The 16,995-nt window shown below is 36.2% G+C and overlaps 2 protein-coding genes and 2 non-coding genes across 5 annotated transcripts; 1 reads left to right on the forward strand and 3 right to left on the reverse strand.

Annotated features, from left to right (window-relative positions):
- Window positions 1-576: 576 nt before the first annotated feature.
- LOC110880006 (probable folate-biopterin transporter 3) lies at window positions 577-5,899 on the forward strand. 2 transcript variants are annotated; one of them, XM_022128558.2, is made up of 6 exons: window positions 875-1,008; window positions 1,077-1,188; window positions 2,608-2,867; window positions 3,748-3,843; window positions 4,102-4,272; window positions 5,158-5,899. In XM_022128558.2, the coding sequence occupies exons 2-6, from the start codon at window positions 1,131-1,133 to the stop codon at window positions 5,749-5,751; spliced, it is 1,179 nt and encodes a 392-aa protein (XP_021984250.1). In that variant the 5' UTR covers window positions 875-1,008; window positions 1,077-1,130; the 3' UTR covers window positions 5,752-5,899. The 2 variants fall into 2 exon arrangements, with proteins under 2 accessions (XP_021984249.1, XP_021984250.1); XM_022128557.2 differs by having other exon boundaries at window positions 577-1,188.
- Window positions 5,900-6,391: 492 nt separating this feature from the next.
- Window positions 6,392-9,753, reverse strand: LOC110880005 (protein HEADING DATE REPRESSOR 1). Its single transcript, XM_022128556.2, has 3 exons — window positions 9,451-9,753; window positions 6,884-7,203; window positions 6,392-6,801 (listed from the first exon to the last, which is right to left on the reverse strand). Exons 1-3 carry the CDS (start codon window positions 9,539-9,541, stop codon window positions 6,595-6,597), a joined length of 618 nt encoding a protein of 205 aa, XP_021984248.1. The 5' UTR covers window positions 9,542-9,753; the 3' UTR covers window positions 6,392-6,594.
- Window positions 9,754-11,549: 1,796 nt separating this feature from the next.
- On the reverse strand, window positions 11,550-11,669 carry LOC118482528. Its single transcript, XR_004868562.1, has one exon. It is a non-coding gene; the product is annotated as a U5 spliceosomal RNA (small nuclear RNA).
- Window positions 11,670-14,082: 2,413 nt separating this feature from the next.
- Window positions 14,083-14,202, reverse strand: LOC118482495. The gene has a single exon (XR_004868529.1). It is a non-coding gene; the product is annotated as a U5 spliceosomal RNA (small nuclear RNA).
- Between the last annotated feature and the right edge of the window lie 2,793 nt (window positions 14,203-16,995).

Here is a 16,995-nt window from a genome sequence, read left to right on the forward strand (position 1 = left end):
ACCTCCATGGTGAAATTTTATGGTAAATTGAGATTGGGTTTGACCTGTAAACAAACAACAATAACAAATTAACACAGAAAAAGGTTCAAATTTTACCTAATTCAGACCCTGTGAGCTTGCATGTCACTTACGGTACATTTCATCCGGTTCGAAATACTGGTCTTCAGCTCGTAGCTTACACAATCGAAGATCCATGCTCGTAACAGAGTTCTAATCCACTGTAATTCTTGAAGATCGCCAATGAGCAGCTCTTGAATTTAGAGGTAGGTTATGTTGAGGGTTTCAAAGTGATGGAATGGGAATTTTCTGAGGTTGTAGCTGAAGCGAATGGTAATAGCTGAAGACAATGGTGATTTTACATATTTGCCCTTTGACCATTAAAAGAAAACGGTGATATGTGACGGAAAGATGGTCCGGGGGTAAAGTTGCGACATAACCCCAAACAGTGAGGGGTAAAATTGTATTTATTTCCTTAGAGGATAGACATGACAATTACCTTAAACCCCAGAGGGTAAAATTGCAGTTTACTCTTATATAAATTATTAACTCAACTTACATGATCGTCCACGCAATCACCGTGTCCCCATTTACTGCAAAAGGTAAAACCCTTCTTCATTGTAGTCAGCGCCCTCCAACAAACCCGAAACCCACAACACCACCGGCACCTACCCCCATTCCAATTTCACTTCACTTCATCGATCTTTGAATCAATTTCGAGATACCCAATTCAAAAAAGTGTCCAACACTTTCTTGTTTCAGTAACAAAATCAAATTCCCCCAACCCATTTAGGGAAAAAGGTTAAATATCTGATTATTAGGGTATCTTATAACTTCCTGAATCAAATCAGAACAAGATGGACGAACAAGAAGAAAGTATTAAGAGAAGAAAAGATGGGAACTTGATCTGGAGGCCTGTAAATTGGTTTAAAAAGTTGAGTGATGAATTAAGCTGGAGATTTGTTTTGTCTGTGATTATTGTGTATGGGATTAATCAGGGTATAAGTATAGGTTTGTATCGTGTAAGTGTACAATACTATATGAAAGATGTGCTAAAGTTGCAACCTTCAGAAGCACAGTTTTACTCTGGGATTATTGGGATACCTTGGATTATTAAGCCTCTTTGGGGTCTTATGACTGATATTGTTCCGATTTTTAGATTAAGGAGACGCCCTTACTTCATATTTGCTGGTATATTGCACTTCTTGCTTTACACTTTTGAGTTTTGGTGAATATTAAAAGCATATACTTGTTTTTAGAACTAGTTTTGTTTGCAAGATTTGATTGGAAGGTTAAAGTTATACAATTTGATGGTGAAATGTTGCTGTTTGTTTCATGTACCAAAAACTTAGCTTTGAATAATGTATAGGAAATCATTGTAGTTTAACTCAATTTAATGTCTTTAGATATAGATCCAAATTCTAATATGCGTTGATCGAATGGTGTTCCGTTTGAATATTTTACGCCCCGCTTGCGGTGTGCACATATAATGTATATATGTGTGGGCCCTCGGGGGGGGGGGGGGGAATTGCACTAATTTTAAAGTTATTTTACTAATTTTGTGAAGATAATGTTAAAAGCGGCTGACGGTTAATCATGCATCATGCGGTGGCGTTGATAGCCGAAAGACAAAAGGGTACATGCACTAATGTCTAATCAGGGGCTGTTTGGTAGCCTTTTAATGACCATTCAGATGCTACCTCTTAATGGATTAAAACCTTTGAATGAATAAGAGGTAACCTCAAGTCTGAGGGGCTGTTTGGCAACTTCTGAATAGGTAAATGCTGAACCAGTAAGAAAGAGGTCTGAACCATTAAGAGCTAGTATAATGCTTAACCATTCAGAGGCTAATGTCTGACAAATTTAGATAAGAGGTCTTAACCATTCAGACTCAGTATAATGCTTAAACATTCAGAGGCAAATGTCTGAATCATTCAGACATCTGCTCGCTTAACAAATAGCCTGAACCATTAAGAGCTAAACAAACAACCACTGAATGGTAAATCATCACATGTCACATTCTTCTAACTTCTCTTTGGTAAAATTCTTAATGGTTCCATTAAGAGGTAGCCTCTTAATGACCATTCAGAGGCTACCAAACAGCCCCTCAGCCTTTGTCCCGATTGTTGAGTGTTATGTGCCTTATGTTCAAGGCTTGATGCAAAACTACTATCGAGCCAGGGGTCTCACTGAAAGCAACCTCTATTCCTACAGGGTAGAGTAAGGCTGTCTACAACCTATCCTCCTCAGACCCTACCTTAGCTTTTGCTATCGGTAGGATTTACTGAGTATGATGATGAAAGAGTTATACTATTTAAAACTGAAAGTTGAAACGGGTCAAAACAGGCGGGCCCATTTTTAGATTTGTTGTGAGTAATCAATGTGGTAGTTTTGATTACGATATACAAATCTTTATTAGATACATTTTAGGAAGTTGTCGGAACTATTAATAAACTTTCGGCAGCTTCCAAACCATTTGAGATGCAAGTATGCAACATAACCATATCAACCTATTCACAAATTAACGGGTCGAAATCACCACTTCTCTAGTTTCACTACATGGGTTATAAACATATTTGTTAAAATAAACGTGTTGCTTGATTGTTTCAGGTTTAGTTGGTTCAATAGCCATGCTAATACCAGCTTTCAGCACAAACTTGCCAGCCGTATGTGCTATATTGTCTTTTATGACAGCGGGCGCAGGGGTCGCTATAGCCGATGTGACAATTGATGCTTGTGTGACAGAAAACAGTATAAGCCATCCTTCTCTTGCTGGTGACATGCAAAGCTTGTGTGGAGTTAGTTCCTCAATTGGACAACTGGTCGGGTTTGCATTGAGTGGCGTTCTTGTTCATATAATTGGACCCCAGGTTCGTTGCTAGTCCGCCTAGTCATTAGTTGGAACCCTAAAATTTCCGTTTCATATAGTCCCCTAATAGTAATTTCAAGATAATTATAATTGGACTTGAGTTTAACGGTTAACGCCATGTGCGTGATCTTGGTTTTAAAATGCGCGCATCACCTAATGCAGTGTTGAGATCGCATTGTGTGATGTGATTCCTTGATGCACGCATCACATGATGTGGTCTGATGTGGCGCCTTATACAGTTGACCACATAGTTATCAATAGCGGCTATAGCGACCGCTATAGCGCGCTGTGTAGCGAAGCGACCAAGTGTCGCTATTTGGGTCATAGCGACCAATAGCGTGAATAGCGACAGTTAGTTTTTTTTGATGTAAATAGCAATTAGATATAGGTATAAAATAGCTAGATTTATAGGTTTTTGTTAAATAAAGATGTAAAATAGCCTATATACCAAGGTATTTTGATATAATATACATATAAAATTTTTCAAAATTATTTTTCTAGTGTATCGCTATATATAAAATAGCGGTCGCTATTTGTCGCTATTCGCTATGTAGCATATAGGTCCCTAGTCGCTATTTGTCGCTATTCGCTATTAACAACTATGGTTGACCAGTATTTGAACAAGTTAGACTATCGATTGAACAAATCTAACTATAAATGTGAAAGTATCTTAGATTTTAGTGTTTAAAGGTTGACAAGTTAAAATATTTGCTATAAATATTTTTTTAGTATTTTTTGATAAAGAACACCTCGCATACGTGATGCGTGCGCTTCGCGCATCACGCATCGGCTTTTGGGATCAAAACGCATCAGATGTCGCAAGAACCGCGTATAAAACCAAGTGCATGATTATTGATTGTGTTTGTGTGTACGTATTTCAGGGTGTATTTGGGGTATTAAGTATCCCTGCTGGACTGGTTATTTTGGTTGGATTGATGTTGCAAGAACCGCTTGTCCACAGCTATTCTCACAAGCGGGTAAGGTTTTTAACGATCGGATAAACAGAATTTTCTTTCGTGTAATCTAAGGTTTTTATTGCTATTTGTAGTTGCAATAATATTTTTTTATTATATTCGATATAAATTCATTATTTACGTCATGTCGATTATTTGATCATTGCAACTCTAATCAACATGAGCACATTCAAACACATTTTAATGTTTTGTTACAGTTGATTATTTGATTTTGATTACTTTTACTAATTATCTGGCATCATCGTATATTGTCTTGTGTAGGTAAGGCAAAAGTTTCTCGATGCTATAAAAACCATGGTGACAGCCCTGAAAACGCCAGAAGTTTGGAGACCGTGTTTGTATATGTATCTATCACTTGCGTTAGGTGTGAGTATTCATGAAGGAATGTTCTATTGGTACACCGATGCAAAAACGGGCCCATCTTTCTCACAGGTATGTTAAGTAGAGTATTTTAGGGTACATGTCGGGTCGACCCAAATCACTTTTTTCCATAAATTTCAAAATTTTACGTACAAATATATAATCAGTATGTCAAATCTGATTAACTAAAATCATATTATTACAGTAATAATTAATAAATTTAATCTTTTGATTAGCATCATTTGTGAGGTTTTATGCATTAAAAATACATTTTGGGAGACTTCACGTTTAGGGCTGCAACCTTGTTCGTGTTCGTTTGTTAAGAAATATATGTGTTCACGAACTGTTCATGAACACTTACCGAACGAGATTTTATGTTTGTGTTCGTTTGTCAAGGAAATGAACGTGTTCGTGTTTGTTTGTTTCGTTTGTTAATTTTAAGCAACGAACGTCGATGAACACAAATGAACACAAACTAATGTTCATGAACACAAATTGAAACAAATGAACACAAATAAGCGTCCATGTACAGAATATATAATACAATGACACTTATTAAATATTTTTTTGTCGGAATTTTGAAGTATTTAAATAAAATATAAAAACTAAGAACATTAATGAACTATCGAACACGATAGCATAAACAAATACGTTACCGAACATTCACGAACATAAATGAACGAATGCGGCCTCAGTTCATGTTCGTTCATTTAACTAAACAAACGGAATTTCTTGTTGGTGCCTGTTTGTTTAATAAACGAACCAACACAAATGAACTTCCAGCCGAACGGTTCACAGACTGTTCGCTAAACGTTTGGTTCGTTTACAGCCCTATTCACGTTTCAACTCTTTTGACATGTTTCCTTTTAAGCTATGATGTGTTTTACATGTTTGACCCATTAGACATAAAACATAACCAGAATCGACCCATTGATAACCTCATGTCATTTAATGTAGGAGGTTATCGGATCCATATTCTCAGTGGGTGCAGTCGGGTCCCTTTTGGGTGTTCTTCTATACCAAAACGTGTTCAGAAGCCACCCGTTTCGCGGTGTATTATTTTGGACCCAATTGCTCTATGGCGCTTCAAGTCTTCTCGATTTAGCTTTGGTGTTACGGTTAAACTTAAAGCTCAACGTACCCGATTACATATTCGTAGTAATGGACGAAGGGGTTTCCAAAATGATCGGGCGTCTCCGATGGATGCCGCTTCTTGTTCTCAGCTCCAAACTATGTCCCTCCGGAATCGAAGGCACTTTCTTCGCTTTACTAATGTCAATCGATCATATCGGGACGCTTACATCATCATGGGCGGGAAGTGTTTTGCTTCATGCCTTAAACGTCACAAGAACTCGGTTTGATAGTTTATGGGTTGCGATTTTCATTCGAAGTATCGCGAGAATTCTTCCGATTGGGCTTTTGTTTTTAGTGCCCAGTAACGATCCGAATTCGACTATTCTTCCATCTGAATTGCTGACGACAAAAAGGGGCGATGATGTATTGGGATCGGGAGATTCGGAAATGATCTCGTTGGTTCATAATAGCATGTGATTGATGGTGGATTGCTTCCATACATTCATAGTTTTGTAACTTGTGTACTTATGTCTTTTAAGTTTATAAAGTACACCCATTTTCTTTATTTCTTAAACTTCTTGTAGGAATATGATCTTTTCTTCAACTAAAATTAGTTTTTTTTTAAGTGCACTATATACTTGTGTGGCTAATTTTGTAAACTGTTGAGTTACTAAATGTTTGATTATTAATTACTAATAGAGTAAACTGCCATTTTGGTCCGTGAGGTTTGGTTACTTTTGCCACTTTAGTCCAAAACTCAAACCTTTTGCATCTGGGTCCCTGTGGTTTCAGTTTTATTGCCATTTTGGTCCAAAAATGAAATCAGGTCATACTTGTCTTATAAAATCCTGCAATTTTGTCATTTTCCTTAGGGGCAAATCAGGTCATATTTGTCTTATAAAATATGGTATTTATTTATAAAAAAGAAATGATCATTTTGCCCCTGCGAAAAATGACAAAATAACATGATTTTATAAGACAAATATGACCTGATTTCATTTTTGGACCAAAATGGCAGCAAAACTGAAACCACAGGGATCCAGATGCAAAAAGTTTGAGTTTTGGACTAAAGTGGCAAAATTGACCAAACCGCAGGAACCAAAATGACAGTTTACTCTTACTAATAAAATAAATTTAAAACTTTTATACATGTATCATTACACCTTTAGTTAACAAATATTAATACTTGCAGTACTTTTATATATATATAAAAACAAATTATACATTTGGTGCTATATCTATAAATATTTTGGTAGCTCTCCATATGCCAAACAAACAAGATGATGAAAACAAACAAATAAATAAATAATAGAATTAAACTTATGGATCTTGTGGAAGTTCATCCTCTTCTATGTTCTCGGGTTCCTGAAGCATGTTCATCAACATATCAACCTGGTTCTGCAACAAAGCATTTTGTCGTTCCACATCCGCACGTTTACTTCTTTCGTCCAGCAGCTGCAGTTGAAGATGTTCCAGGACGCGCGAGTCCTCTTCCAATTGCTCGTTTAGGCCGTCGATCTCTCTATCCTGTTACATTCATTCATGTTCGTTCAGTAATCCACACGCAGTTCATTGTTCAATACTTCAATGCGATAAATGGCAAGTGTACCTTTCGGTTCATTTCTTGTACAGCAATGCGTCGCATGCTTTCAACAACGTCTACGTTTACAAGCTTTCTTTTCTTCCCAATGAGCCATCCGCGCGGGTAACTGGCAGAATCAAAGTCCGGTGGGGGAAGTAAAGATTCAGCCGAAGGTCTTCTACCGTTTAAATCCATTATTGGTTCAAGGGGTTCAAAGAGAGCCTTACGTTTCTCTGAAAGAACAACTGGAGGTTCTTTCATTACATCGTCTCTTACTTTTTCTTCTTCTTCTTCGGTTGTTTTATCAGCTTCGTCTTTATTGTCCTTGTTCAAGTTCTTCATACTAGCTGAAACCATAAATTCAATTTCGAAAATAACATGCATATTAATTACTATTGATGATTTTAGTGTCATCAAGCTATTTTGGGTAATTAGAATTTACATGAAGACTAGGGGTGCAAACGAGCCGAGCGGCTCGCGAGCTACTCGAGATCGGCTCGAGAAAAAGCTCGAAACGAGCCGAGCCTTATCGAGCCCGAGCCGAGCTTGAGCCTAAAACAAAGGTCGTTTGATTATCGAGCCCGAGCCTCGCATGTGAAGCTCGTTAGGCTCGTCGAGCCTTATCGAGCCTTATCGAGCCTTAGTGTAAACGAGCCGAGCTTATTTAAACTTGTTTGCAAGCCGATCTTGAACCTAAAAATAAGCTTATTTAGTAAACGAGCCCGAGCTTCACTTATCGAGCTCACGAGCCTAAAAAGTCTATTGTTTATATTATTTTTATTTAATATACATTTTAATAGATCATAAACGAGCCGAGTCCGAGCTCTCATATGTTAATCGAGCTCGGGCTCGGCTCGTTTGCACCCTTAATGAAGACTAAGGGGCTGTTTGTTTACCTCTTAATAAGGCTCTTAATGGTTCAGACCTCTTACTGGTTCAACACTTAATGGTTCAGACTGTTTGTTTCGCGAGCAAATGTCTGAGTTGTTCATACATTTGCCTCTGAATGGTTAAGCATTATACTGAGTCTGAATGGTTAAGACCTCTAATCTGAATTGGCCAGACATTTGCCTCTGAAGGGTTAACTATTATACTGATTTTTAATGGTTCAGATGTCTTACTGGTTCAACACTTAACCATTCAGAAGTTGCCAAAATGAGAAATCATAATAAACTCTGATTCGAGTTATGAGGTGTGGAGTACACCGCTCGAGGCAACTGATGGCTCACATTGATGTACATTGATATAACCACTAACTGCCAATAGTTATGACTGACTTTAGTTGCACTCTTACACAAAGAGAGGCAACGTTTCACGCCAACCATTGTATTGGCTCGACCATAAATTAAGCTTAGAAGAATACATCGTTCTTTAAAATACATAGAAGAATATATCGTTCTTTAAAATACACTTGTGTTATCTGATTATTGATTCCGTGTACTCATAAAATACCTACAATTATGATAATGCTATAAGATCATTATCAAACTTACTAACTTTATTAATTTCTAAGTGGTTAGTTGGGTGGGGAAGATAATAAAACTTCAACAACTTACCAACTTTATTAGATTCAAGTGGCACAAAAAAAAATTATAATATTTAATTAAAAGTTTATTGAATAAGTTAGTAGCTTATTTAATTAGTTTATAAAATTATAAATTATAATCAAACTTTTACTATAACGTTATTAATTTCAATTGATTAGTAGGGGAAAAAGACGTAGTTGTAACTTTGTTTAAAGGTTACTGAGAAAAGTAAGGCCCTTTTATTTTGAAAAACAAAGAGTACACACGAGGGTAGTTTTATTATTATTATTATTATTTGCAGTCACCGTGGCTCGTGGTCTGTTGTTCAAAATCAGGAAAAGTCTTTGAAGTATCAAAATGTACACCCGGTCTTTTAAAAGAACCGTTGAACTTTTTTTAATCTAATTTTACTTCTTTTAAAATAGTTTGTTGAAAATTGTAATTGACGCATAAAACACTTGAATTGTATGTAGTGCATTCATAATTTAATGAAATAATAATGAGGTATGCGGTTATGTAACCGCCTTATGCTAGGCCTACACTTGTGATAAAACATGAGTTCTCAACATAACATTGGTTCTAAAATGCACTCTCATCAATATATAAATATGCACACGCATATTACCAATTAATAGAATTATGTTATTGTTGTTTTAATTATCACTTAGTTAGTATTTAGTGGAACATAATGTATGAAAAATTAAAAAAAAAAAGTAATGATACATTAACATTTGAAAAAAAGAAAAGATTTTTTTTTCTTTTGAATTTTCTTTTTTATACCAGGGATCTATTGAATAAAATGCTAAGCAAGTATTTTTTGAAAGTTTGAATGCTTAAAAGATGGAAATCAATTATAAAATCTTTCTTTACTATATCAAAAAAAAAAAAAAAAGGACAGTTACATGACTTGTGTTGTGTTGTGTTTGTATGGAACTCTAGAATTTATAAATAATTTTCGACAACAGGCGCATAGATCTAATATTATTACTCACAATTAAACCCATATCTTTGCACACTAAACATCTTAGTAAATATAAAAACCATTGAAACACACAATGAATTAGTTACCTGATCTCTTACGAGATTTCCAGAATACAGGAGTAGAAGTTACCGGAGAGAAGCCATTAACATTAACAACCACCTTATTATCTTCTTCCATTTCTCCACTGAACGAACAACAACTTCTTCACCAATCAACTTTAATCCCTTTTGTTTTTAGAAGAATGTTTTCAATTAGAGATAGAGAGTTTTGCTTTGCTTTGCTTTGGTTTCTTCTTCTGATTCTGATATTGTTTGTTGGTGGTGTTGTTCATTAATCTTGTAAAACGTGTAGTTGTCGCTTACCCACACGAGTTTTTAATGGTGCCGATGATGTGAATTTTGACGGTCGGGATTTTGTATAAGTTGGGTTCGTCTGCTTTCTTATTACTCTATCCACGTGGGACCACTTCCTGCAACAAGGGAATATCAAACTCTGATACATTTACCAAATTGCCCCGAATGTTGTGCGACAAGACTCAAGAAGCGTGGGCAGAATGGTCAACAAAGTAATGCTTCTGCTAAAAACTAAAAAGTACTCATTTGACACACATTTCTATACAGATCTTTTAACTTCAGATAACACCCAAAATTAACCATATACAACGGATCCAAAGCAAGCGATTCAAAATGCATCAGACTACGCGAGAGCAGCAATCGCTAATTCGACCTTTTAACTGAGTGAATTTTACCTCACTGTATTGCTATGCCTTCGGATGAGGGTTTACGGGCTTCGGTGTTGGGTGAGGGTTTTCCCCAGTTCGGAGGCAAGTGTTCCCGATGTAGTGAATTTCATCAGTAACCCATTTGAAAGATTCGTTGGCCGTTAAAAAAATGCATCAGACTAAATAAAATTGTGGTCACATTTCCTGACCTGCCCAGGTAATCGTGAACGGAACAGCACGGTAGTAAACCGAACCTCCCGTTACTAACGTGGAGACCCAAGTAACAAAATAACCAAAGTGACATGATAACAATATTTAGTTTGGATAGTCGAAGGTATATGGACTATCCATGTTGTAAATATTAGACTATATCTGATGTAAAATTTAAATAATGTTAATATTATTTAGGTATACGCTGGACATACTCTAAGACCATTTGTAATGGTGAGTGAAACAAATGCCCCACCCTTGGGCATGAAGCGATACATGCCGCCTAGTCAGCAAAAGGGATTGAAGTTAAAAAGGGGTGTAGTGGGGCTTGAAATCTTGGAATGATTAGATATTATAATTGAATTAAACAAAAAAAAAAAAAACATCACAAATATTCTACTGGTCATCCAAATTGAATCTGGCGTTTTAATCATAAGGCCCAACAAAAAAAATTGCAAAAAAACGTCCATGGAGGCGTTGCTGTGGGCATGTTTGCCCCTCTTTTTGGCCCTCCACGCCATTTCCCCTAACCACTACAGGTGGTCTAATAGTGAACATATACACATGACTACTCATTTTCTCATTACTTGCTGATTTACTACACAACTCATGTTGATTCTTAGACCAAAGGATGGTTGCAGAGAGACCCTGCTCTTTGTGACAGACACTAATTGGTGTATGTAGGGTTTAGCGAAGAGGATTTTGTCTATGATTATCGAAGCTGAATGAGGTTTTTGGTTGATATCACTGGAAGATTTACTGATGCTACAAGTGTCGACGAATATAAAAAAGGTAATTATATGTCAATCACCTTGATATATATCAACTAATAAGCATGACAATGGATCATTCACAACATAATGAGGTTTTTGGTTGATATCACTGGAAGATTTACTGATGCTACAAGTGTCGACGAATATAAAAAAGGTAATTATATGTCAATCACCTTGATATATATCAACTAATAAGCATGACAATGGATCATTCACAACATGATAACCGCTGACTTTTTGAGCCTTTAACCAACACAAGTATCTTTAACTATCAAAACCATGGTTGTAAAAATCCCGACAAGCATCTGATTGGTCACTATTTACTCTACCATCAACTTGATTCTCTGAATCGTTTATCCTGCTTTAAAGCAGTTTCAAAGTACAAGCTTTTAACACAAGATTTCACTAGCAAAAACTTCCTTAAAATAAGTTGACCTTTGTTTATCAAAGAAGTTTAAGATTAAAACTATGTTTTGTTAGAGTCCTTTCAAAAAGAAAGGAGCTCTCCAAAAATAAGCGTATGCTATTTTAGCGCAACGAGCACACGGTATTCTTTAGTAAAAGGCGAAAGAATAGTTCGCTTTGTGCTCATTGCATAGCTGCGTGCCTTACCTGAATGCAGCTGGGCCGCTTATATTCTCACAGTATCCCTATCTAACTTGTTCAACCAGCCGATGTGGGACAAACCTTTCTTCAACTTTTTTCATCTTCATTTCCTAGCCAAATATTCTGCTTCTTGATTGTCACTTGTTTTTGGTTGTTATTTTACTTTATTTTTGAAGTTTCAAACTCAAGTTTATTATTCTCCTTAATCTTGTTAATTTGTTATTATAATATTTTAACCATTAGTTAGTTGATTTCAAATATAATTATTTGTATCAGCATATAACATCCACTTTCGCTTAGTTTTCCCACTCGAATCACTAGTCGAACCACTGGTTTGAATTCATCATGTTGTTTGGTGTTCACGGGGTTGTGGAAAAATTTTTAAACATTTCTTTTTGTGATTTGGTTTCACAACGGCCATTAGAGAATCAAACTCCACACAATGTTTCAATGTTTTGCGTCGATTCTCACTGTCCACAAATAACTATAATATTTTTGTAGTGGCTTCGATCGATTCTCGCAATCTGTATTCTAACCTGAATCCGTTTGACCCGTTATCCAATCCGTCCCTCTTGCCACCTCTAGTCACCATCATACTAGACTTTAGATTTTCAAATGAAGTCTTGTGCTTGTAAATTTCCCAAGAAGAAAAATTATACTTTAACAAAAGTTAACAATTTATCCTGCTTTTTACATACAGAAGTCTTTTTTGAATGTTATGGTCATGTAGAATGGTTTTCTGGAATTTCAAGCCTAAGTACAATGATTATAAATGTTCAAAATATCCAAGTACAATGTTTTTCTCCGGTTCGCCGCAACTACAACAGTTTCTCTGAAAAGCTAAATCCAAGTACAGCTGTTTTTCACTTGAAGATATCAACAAAAACCAGTTGAACCAATTCACCAAAGGCCACTTTTATCAATAAAAAATTTGAGCTCAAAGTCTATAAAATGATAACCTCCTATACCGCGTAATATCATTTAATTGTAATCAACACAAGGGCAATAAGCTTTTACAGGGCAAGCCAATCTCGACCAGCCCACTTCGACACATACTTAAGTGACCCATTTCAACCCAGCGCGTTTTGACCATTGGTGGACCCATGTAGAAACTATGCTGGGCAACCATCCTCCATGAAAAACAATAGTGTTATTTATATGCAACAATCCGACCCCCCCCCCCCCCTAAAAGTTTGGTTAAGCACCCTGATCGCCCCCCACGAAAAAAAGTTTGGGTTCGTCACTGGTTCTGGCCCTTTATCCAACCTGTCCGGCCCATACATCTTTCCTTTTGATCCACAAAAAGTTGTATCAAACAAAATGTTTTAATATTTTGTGATTTGATTTCTGACCCTTTATCCTCTCATTATATATGTCAATTCTTTCTAACAAAGTAACAAACCACCACATAAAACACAATATATGTCATTCTTTCTACCAAACCACCACATAAAATACGATATACTGTTGTAAGATTTTATGTAATCTGTTCTGAAAATAATTAAATGTTAATTACAGCAACAGTACCTGCCACCTCCTTTCCCAGTTAAGGAGCATAGGTCAGGCCCCAAATTATAAACCAGGCTCCAACTACCACACCATGTGCAGGTATACTGATCATAACATCAATAGATCCAACTGTCTTGCAAGTTAGAAAATCCACATAAAAATGGATATTGAATCAAGATATTGAAGATATTCTTATTTTGTACTTGAAAAATTACTCTACTTAAAATCCTTATTTCCTTTTTTCTGTTTTGATAAATGAGCAATAAATACTTGAATGCCATGTTATATGTAACTGTGATAAGTTGAGGTCATGTGAGCTATTTATATCATTAACAACTTACTTTGCATGTGCAAAAATACAGTGCCAATCAACCCAAGAACATAAAAGTATTGTTAGAAAGGGTCAACCCAACCCATTTTGACCTGTTCCTAAAACCACATTCATTTGACCTGTTCCTAAAACCTGATTCGTTTTGACCCATTACCCGGTTACCTAACCTGTCCGAGCCGCCCATTTATCCACCAATAAGACAAACTACCAGCAGGGGAAAATTAAAAAAAAATCTTAAAATTAACTTGCAAGTAAAATATTCATATCGTTCGTTATAAGTGACCAATTACCAATGCTGCCGACATCATAAGAGACCGGTTTTGGGTTCTTAGAAAATACCTGCCATAGTGCCATTCGGAAAAGAAAGATAATCTAAAACTGTGTGTGCTACTAATATATACAAATGAATTTTTAGGTTATACACTCAGCATAATATTCTTGATATAAGTTATATACCCAGCAATAATATATCCTTCATATAAGGAAGTCCTGTGTTCAAATACTTTTTTGTGTAGAGAGCATTAAGATTTTAAAGCATGCGATAAAACTAAAACTGAGATTGGTTGGAGTCTTTTCAAAAGAAAAGAACTCTCCAAAAATAGGCGTATGCTATTTTAGTGCAACGAGCACACGGTATTCTTTAGTAAAAGGCGAAAGAATAGTTCGCTTTGTGCTCATTGCATAGCTGCGTGCCTTTCTTGACTGCAGCTGGGCTGCTTATATACACACAGCTTCCCTTTATAACTTATTCAACCAGCCGATGTGGGACACCAACTTGTAGTTTCTAGACCACAATAGATGTTTCTTTCTCAGGATGAATGACCAGTGGCGGATTCAGAAATCTTTTCTAATGGGTTCCTTTTGATAGATTATCATTAATTTTTCCAAATCATACAAGGTTTTCACTAACTTTTTCAAAGAACCCCACAAAATGTGGCTAAATCCGCCACTGTGAATGACCATCTTCAGAGAGACTGGGGGAGGGGTCAGGCCAGACGAGTGTGAATACTATGAATCTGTTGGCCGTTTATCGTGTAATGTGGAGGCCGAAATGGTTGATCTTGAAAGTGGTGAGGCTTTATCTCCTATGCAAAGGAGAACTATGGCTAAGAGGTCCCATGATCATGAAAGGTGATCTAATAAACTCGTTCGTAACTAAATGGATTGAAGTTGCCACCTCTATATATATAGTTGAAATGTTGTATCTAACATCTGTTTGTGACATTAAAATCTATAATCAGATATTCAGATGAAGAAGCTGGGCAGATTCCCACTGGTGGAGAAATAGGGACCTCTTGTAATGTTTGTAGGCAAACTTCTAGCACGGAGCCACAGGGAATGGTGTGTGTCTAGCAATAAAGTTTTAAATTTACAAACTGTTAATTAGTGTAACGAATATTAGAGCTTGAATAAGCTAGTGTGATCTCATCAGTAGTAGCCCAGGTTATGGCAAAACTGAGTTAGTCGAACACTCCAACACAGCTGGTCTTATTGATAAAAAACCTTAGTTTTTAAGCATGAAATAAATTAATTTAACTTTCTGGGTTACATAAACTTAACGAGACGATCCGAGCTGGAGCTTTGCTACCTTAACAGAGCTCGAACTCGGCTCCTGAAAAAAAAATTCAAACTCGAATCAGGTTCGGCTCTTAATAATTTGTTTAACTATTGGAATTAATTGATAAAACTTTAACTTTCTACCTATAATGAAAATATGACCACAAATGCCCTTGTATCATATCCAAATATCTAACTGTTTCTGAAATTTTGGGGTCATTTAGACATTTATTTTGATGTTTTCTTTCTGTGTGCAAACTCGAAGCCCCCATAAAAATCTAGCTACATGACGCAGAGCCGAAGCAATAAAATGAACAAAAAGTAATTCTCAAATAAAAGTTGTAAAATTTCTGAATCATTAGAAGATTACAATAGCAATGGGATTCTAAATTTGGCAGGTTAGGCAAATTTTCGAAATTACAAAATTGATATGGAAATACTAAAATAAATACATGATTAGATGTGTAAATTGTTCCAATCAAAGATTCACGCGTTTTAGGCTTAAAAAGAAAACCGTGGAAGATTGCAAAATTCGGGGAAATTCTTGATTGACGAAATCTAAGTGTCAGATCAAGGATTCCGGGTCTAACAGATGGGAGGTTGTTTGCCACATAACTCCAGTTGTAGCCCGAGTTACGCTCGTTTAACATTTGGGCCCTTTCTGTCATGTTTACCCTAATCTAGCTGTTTGTTTAGCTTTTAATGAAGCTCTTAATATTTCAGACCTCTTACTGGTTCAGCACTATTCAGACTGTTTGTTTCACGAGCAGATATCTGAATGGTTCAGACATTTGCCTCTGAATAGGGGTGTTAATGAACCGATCCGATCCGATCGAGGGTCTGCTCATGCTCGGATTGAATTACAACCGATCCGATCGAATTTGCAAAACCGAGCACAAAAGTGATGCTCATGCTCAGATTGGATTTGAATCGATCGGATCGTTTCGCTCGGTTTTTATCAAATCCTAAAAAAAACGAGCAGATCGTTTTCGCTCGATTGAATTATAAGGCTGCGTTCAAGAAAAACAAATCCTAACTTAATTAAAATATGTCCAACACTTTACTAACAAAAGCAATACATAACTAAAATCATGATTAGGAATTTAGGAATTTAGGGTTAGATTTTGGTGTGTTTGTGGAGTGGCGATATGCAAATCTTCACACAATCAAATTATGACTGTGAATATTGTTTAGGAATAGGGATTTGGGGTTAGAATTTGATATTAACTATTAAGTTGGGCTGAATATTTTTTGGGCATTAATTTTTTTTTTTGGCTAATATATTTTTTGGGTTTTTAATCTTCAAAATCTATAATAATATATATACATATATTAATTATTAATAAAAATAATTCGAGCGAAACCGAGCGATCGACGAGCGAGCGGACCTTTGCTAATGCTTGGATTGAATTTGAATCGAACCGATCCGAGCGGCTCATTTACAAACTGAGCGGGAATCGTACGAGCATTTTTCGAGAGATCGTCGAGCGATCCTCAATCGTCGAGCTGTTTGGACAGCCCTACCTCTAAATGGTTAAGTATTATACTGAGTCTGAATGGTTAAGACCTATAATCTGAATTGGTAAGACATTTGCCTCTGAACGGTTAAGCATTATACTGCCTCTTAATGGTTCAGACCTCTTACTGGTTCAGTACTTAATGTTTCAGACATCTTACTGGTTCAGCACTTAACCATTCAGAAGTTGTCAAACAGCCCCTACATCTTTCAAGTAGTGCAATGTAACATATAAGAATAAAATCATGGTTAATTGTATACCATCGATCATACATATAATAACCCAACAAAATATAAATATCAAAAAAATGATTATTTACCAAACTCTGACTCTTTATTCTTATCTTTCCAAAGCAACCGAATATCAGATCGAATGGCAAATGGGGCCACAAAGAACAAAAACGAATT

Source organism: Helianthus annuus, chromosome 9 (genome assembly GCF_002127325.2).
Source record: "Helianthus annuus cultivar XRQ/B chromosome 9, HanXRQr2.0-SUNRISE, whole genome shotgun sequence".
NCBI classification, from domain to species: domain Eukaryota; kingdom Viridiplantae; phylum Streptophyta; class Magnoliopsida; order Asterales; family Asteraceae; genus Helianthus; species Helianthus annuus.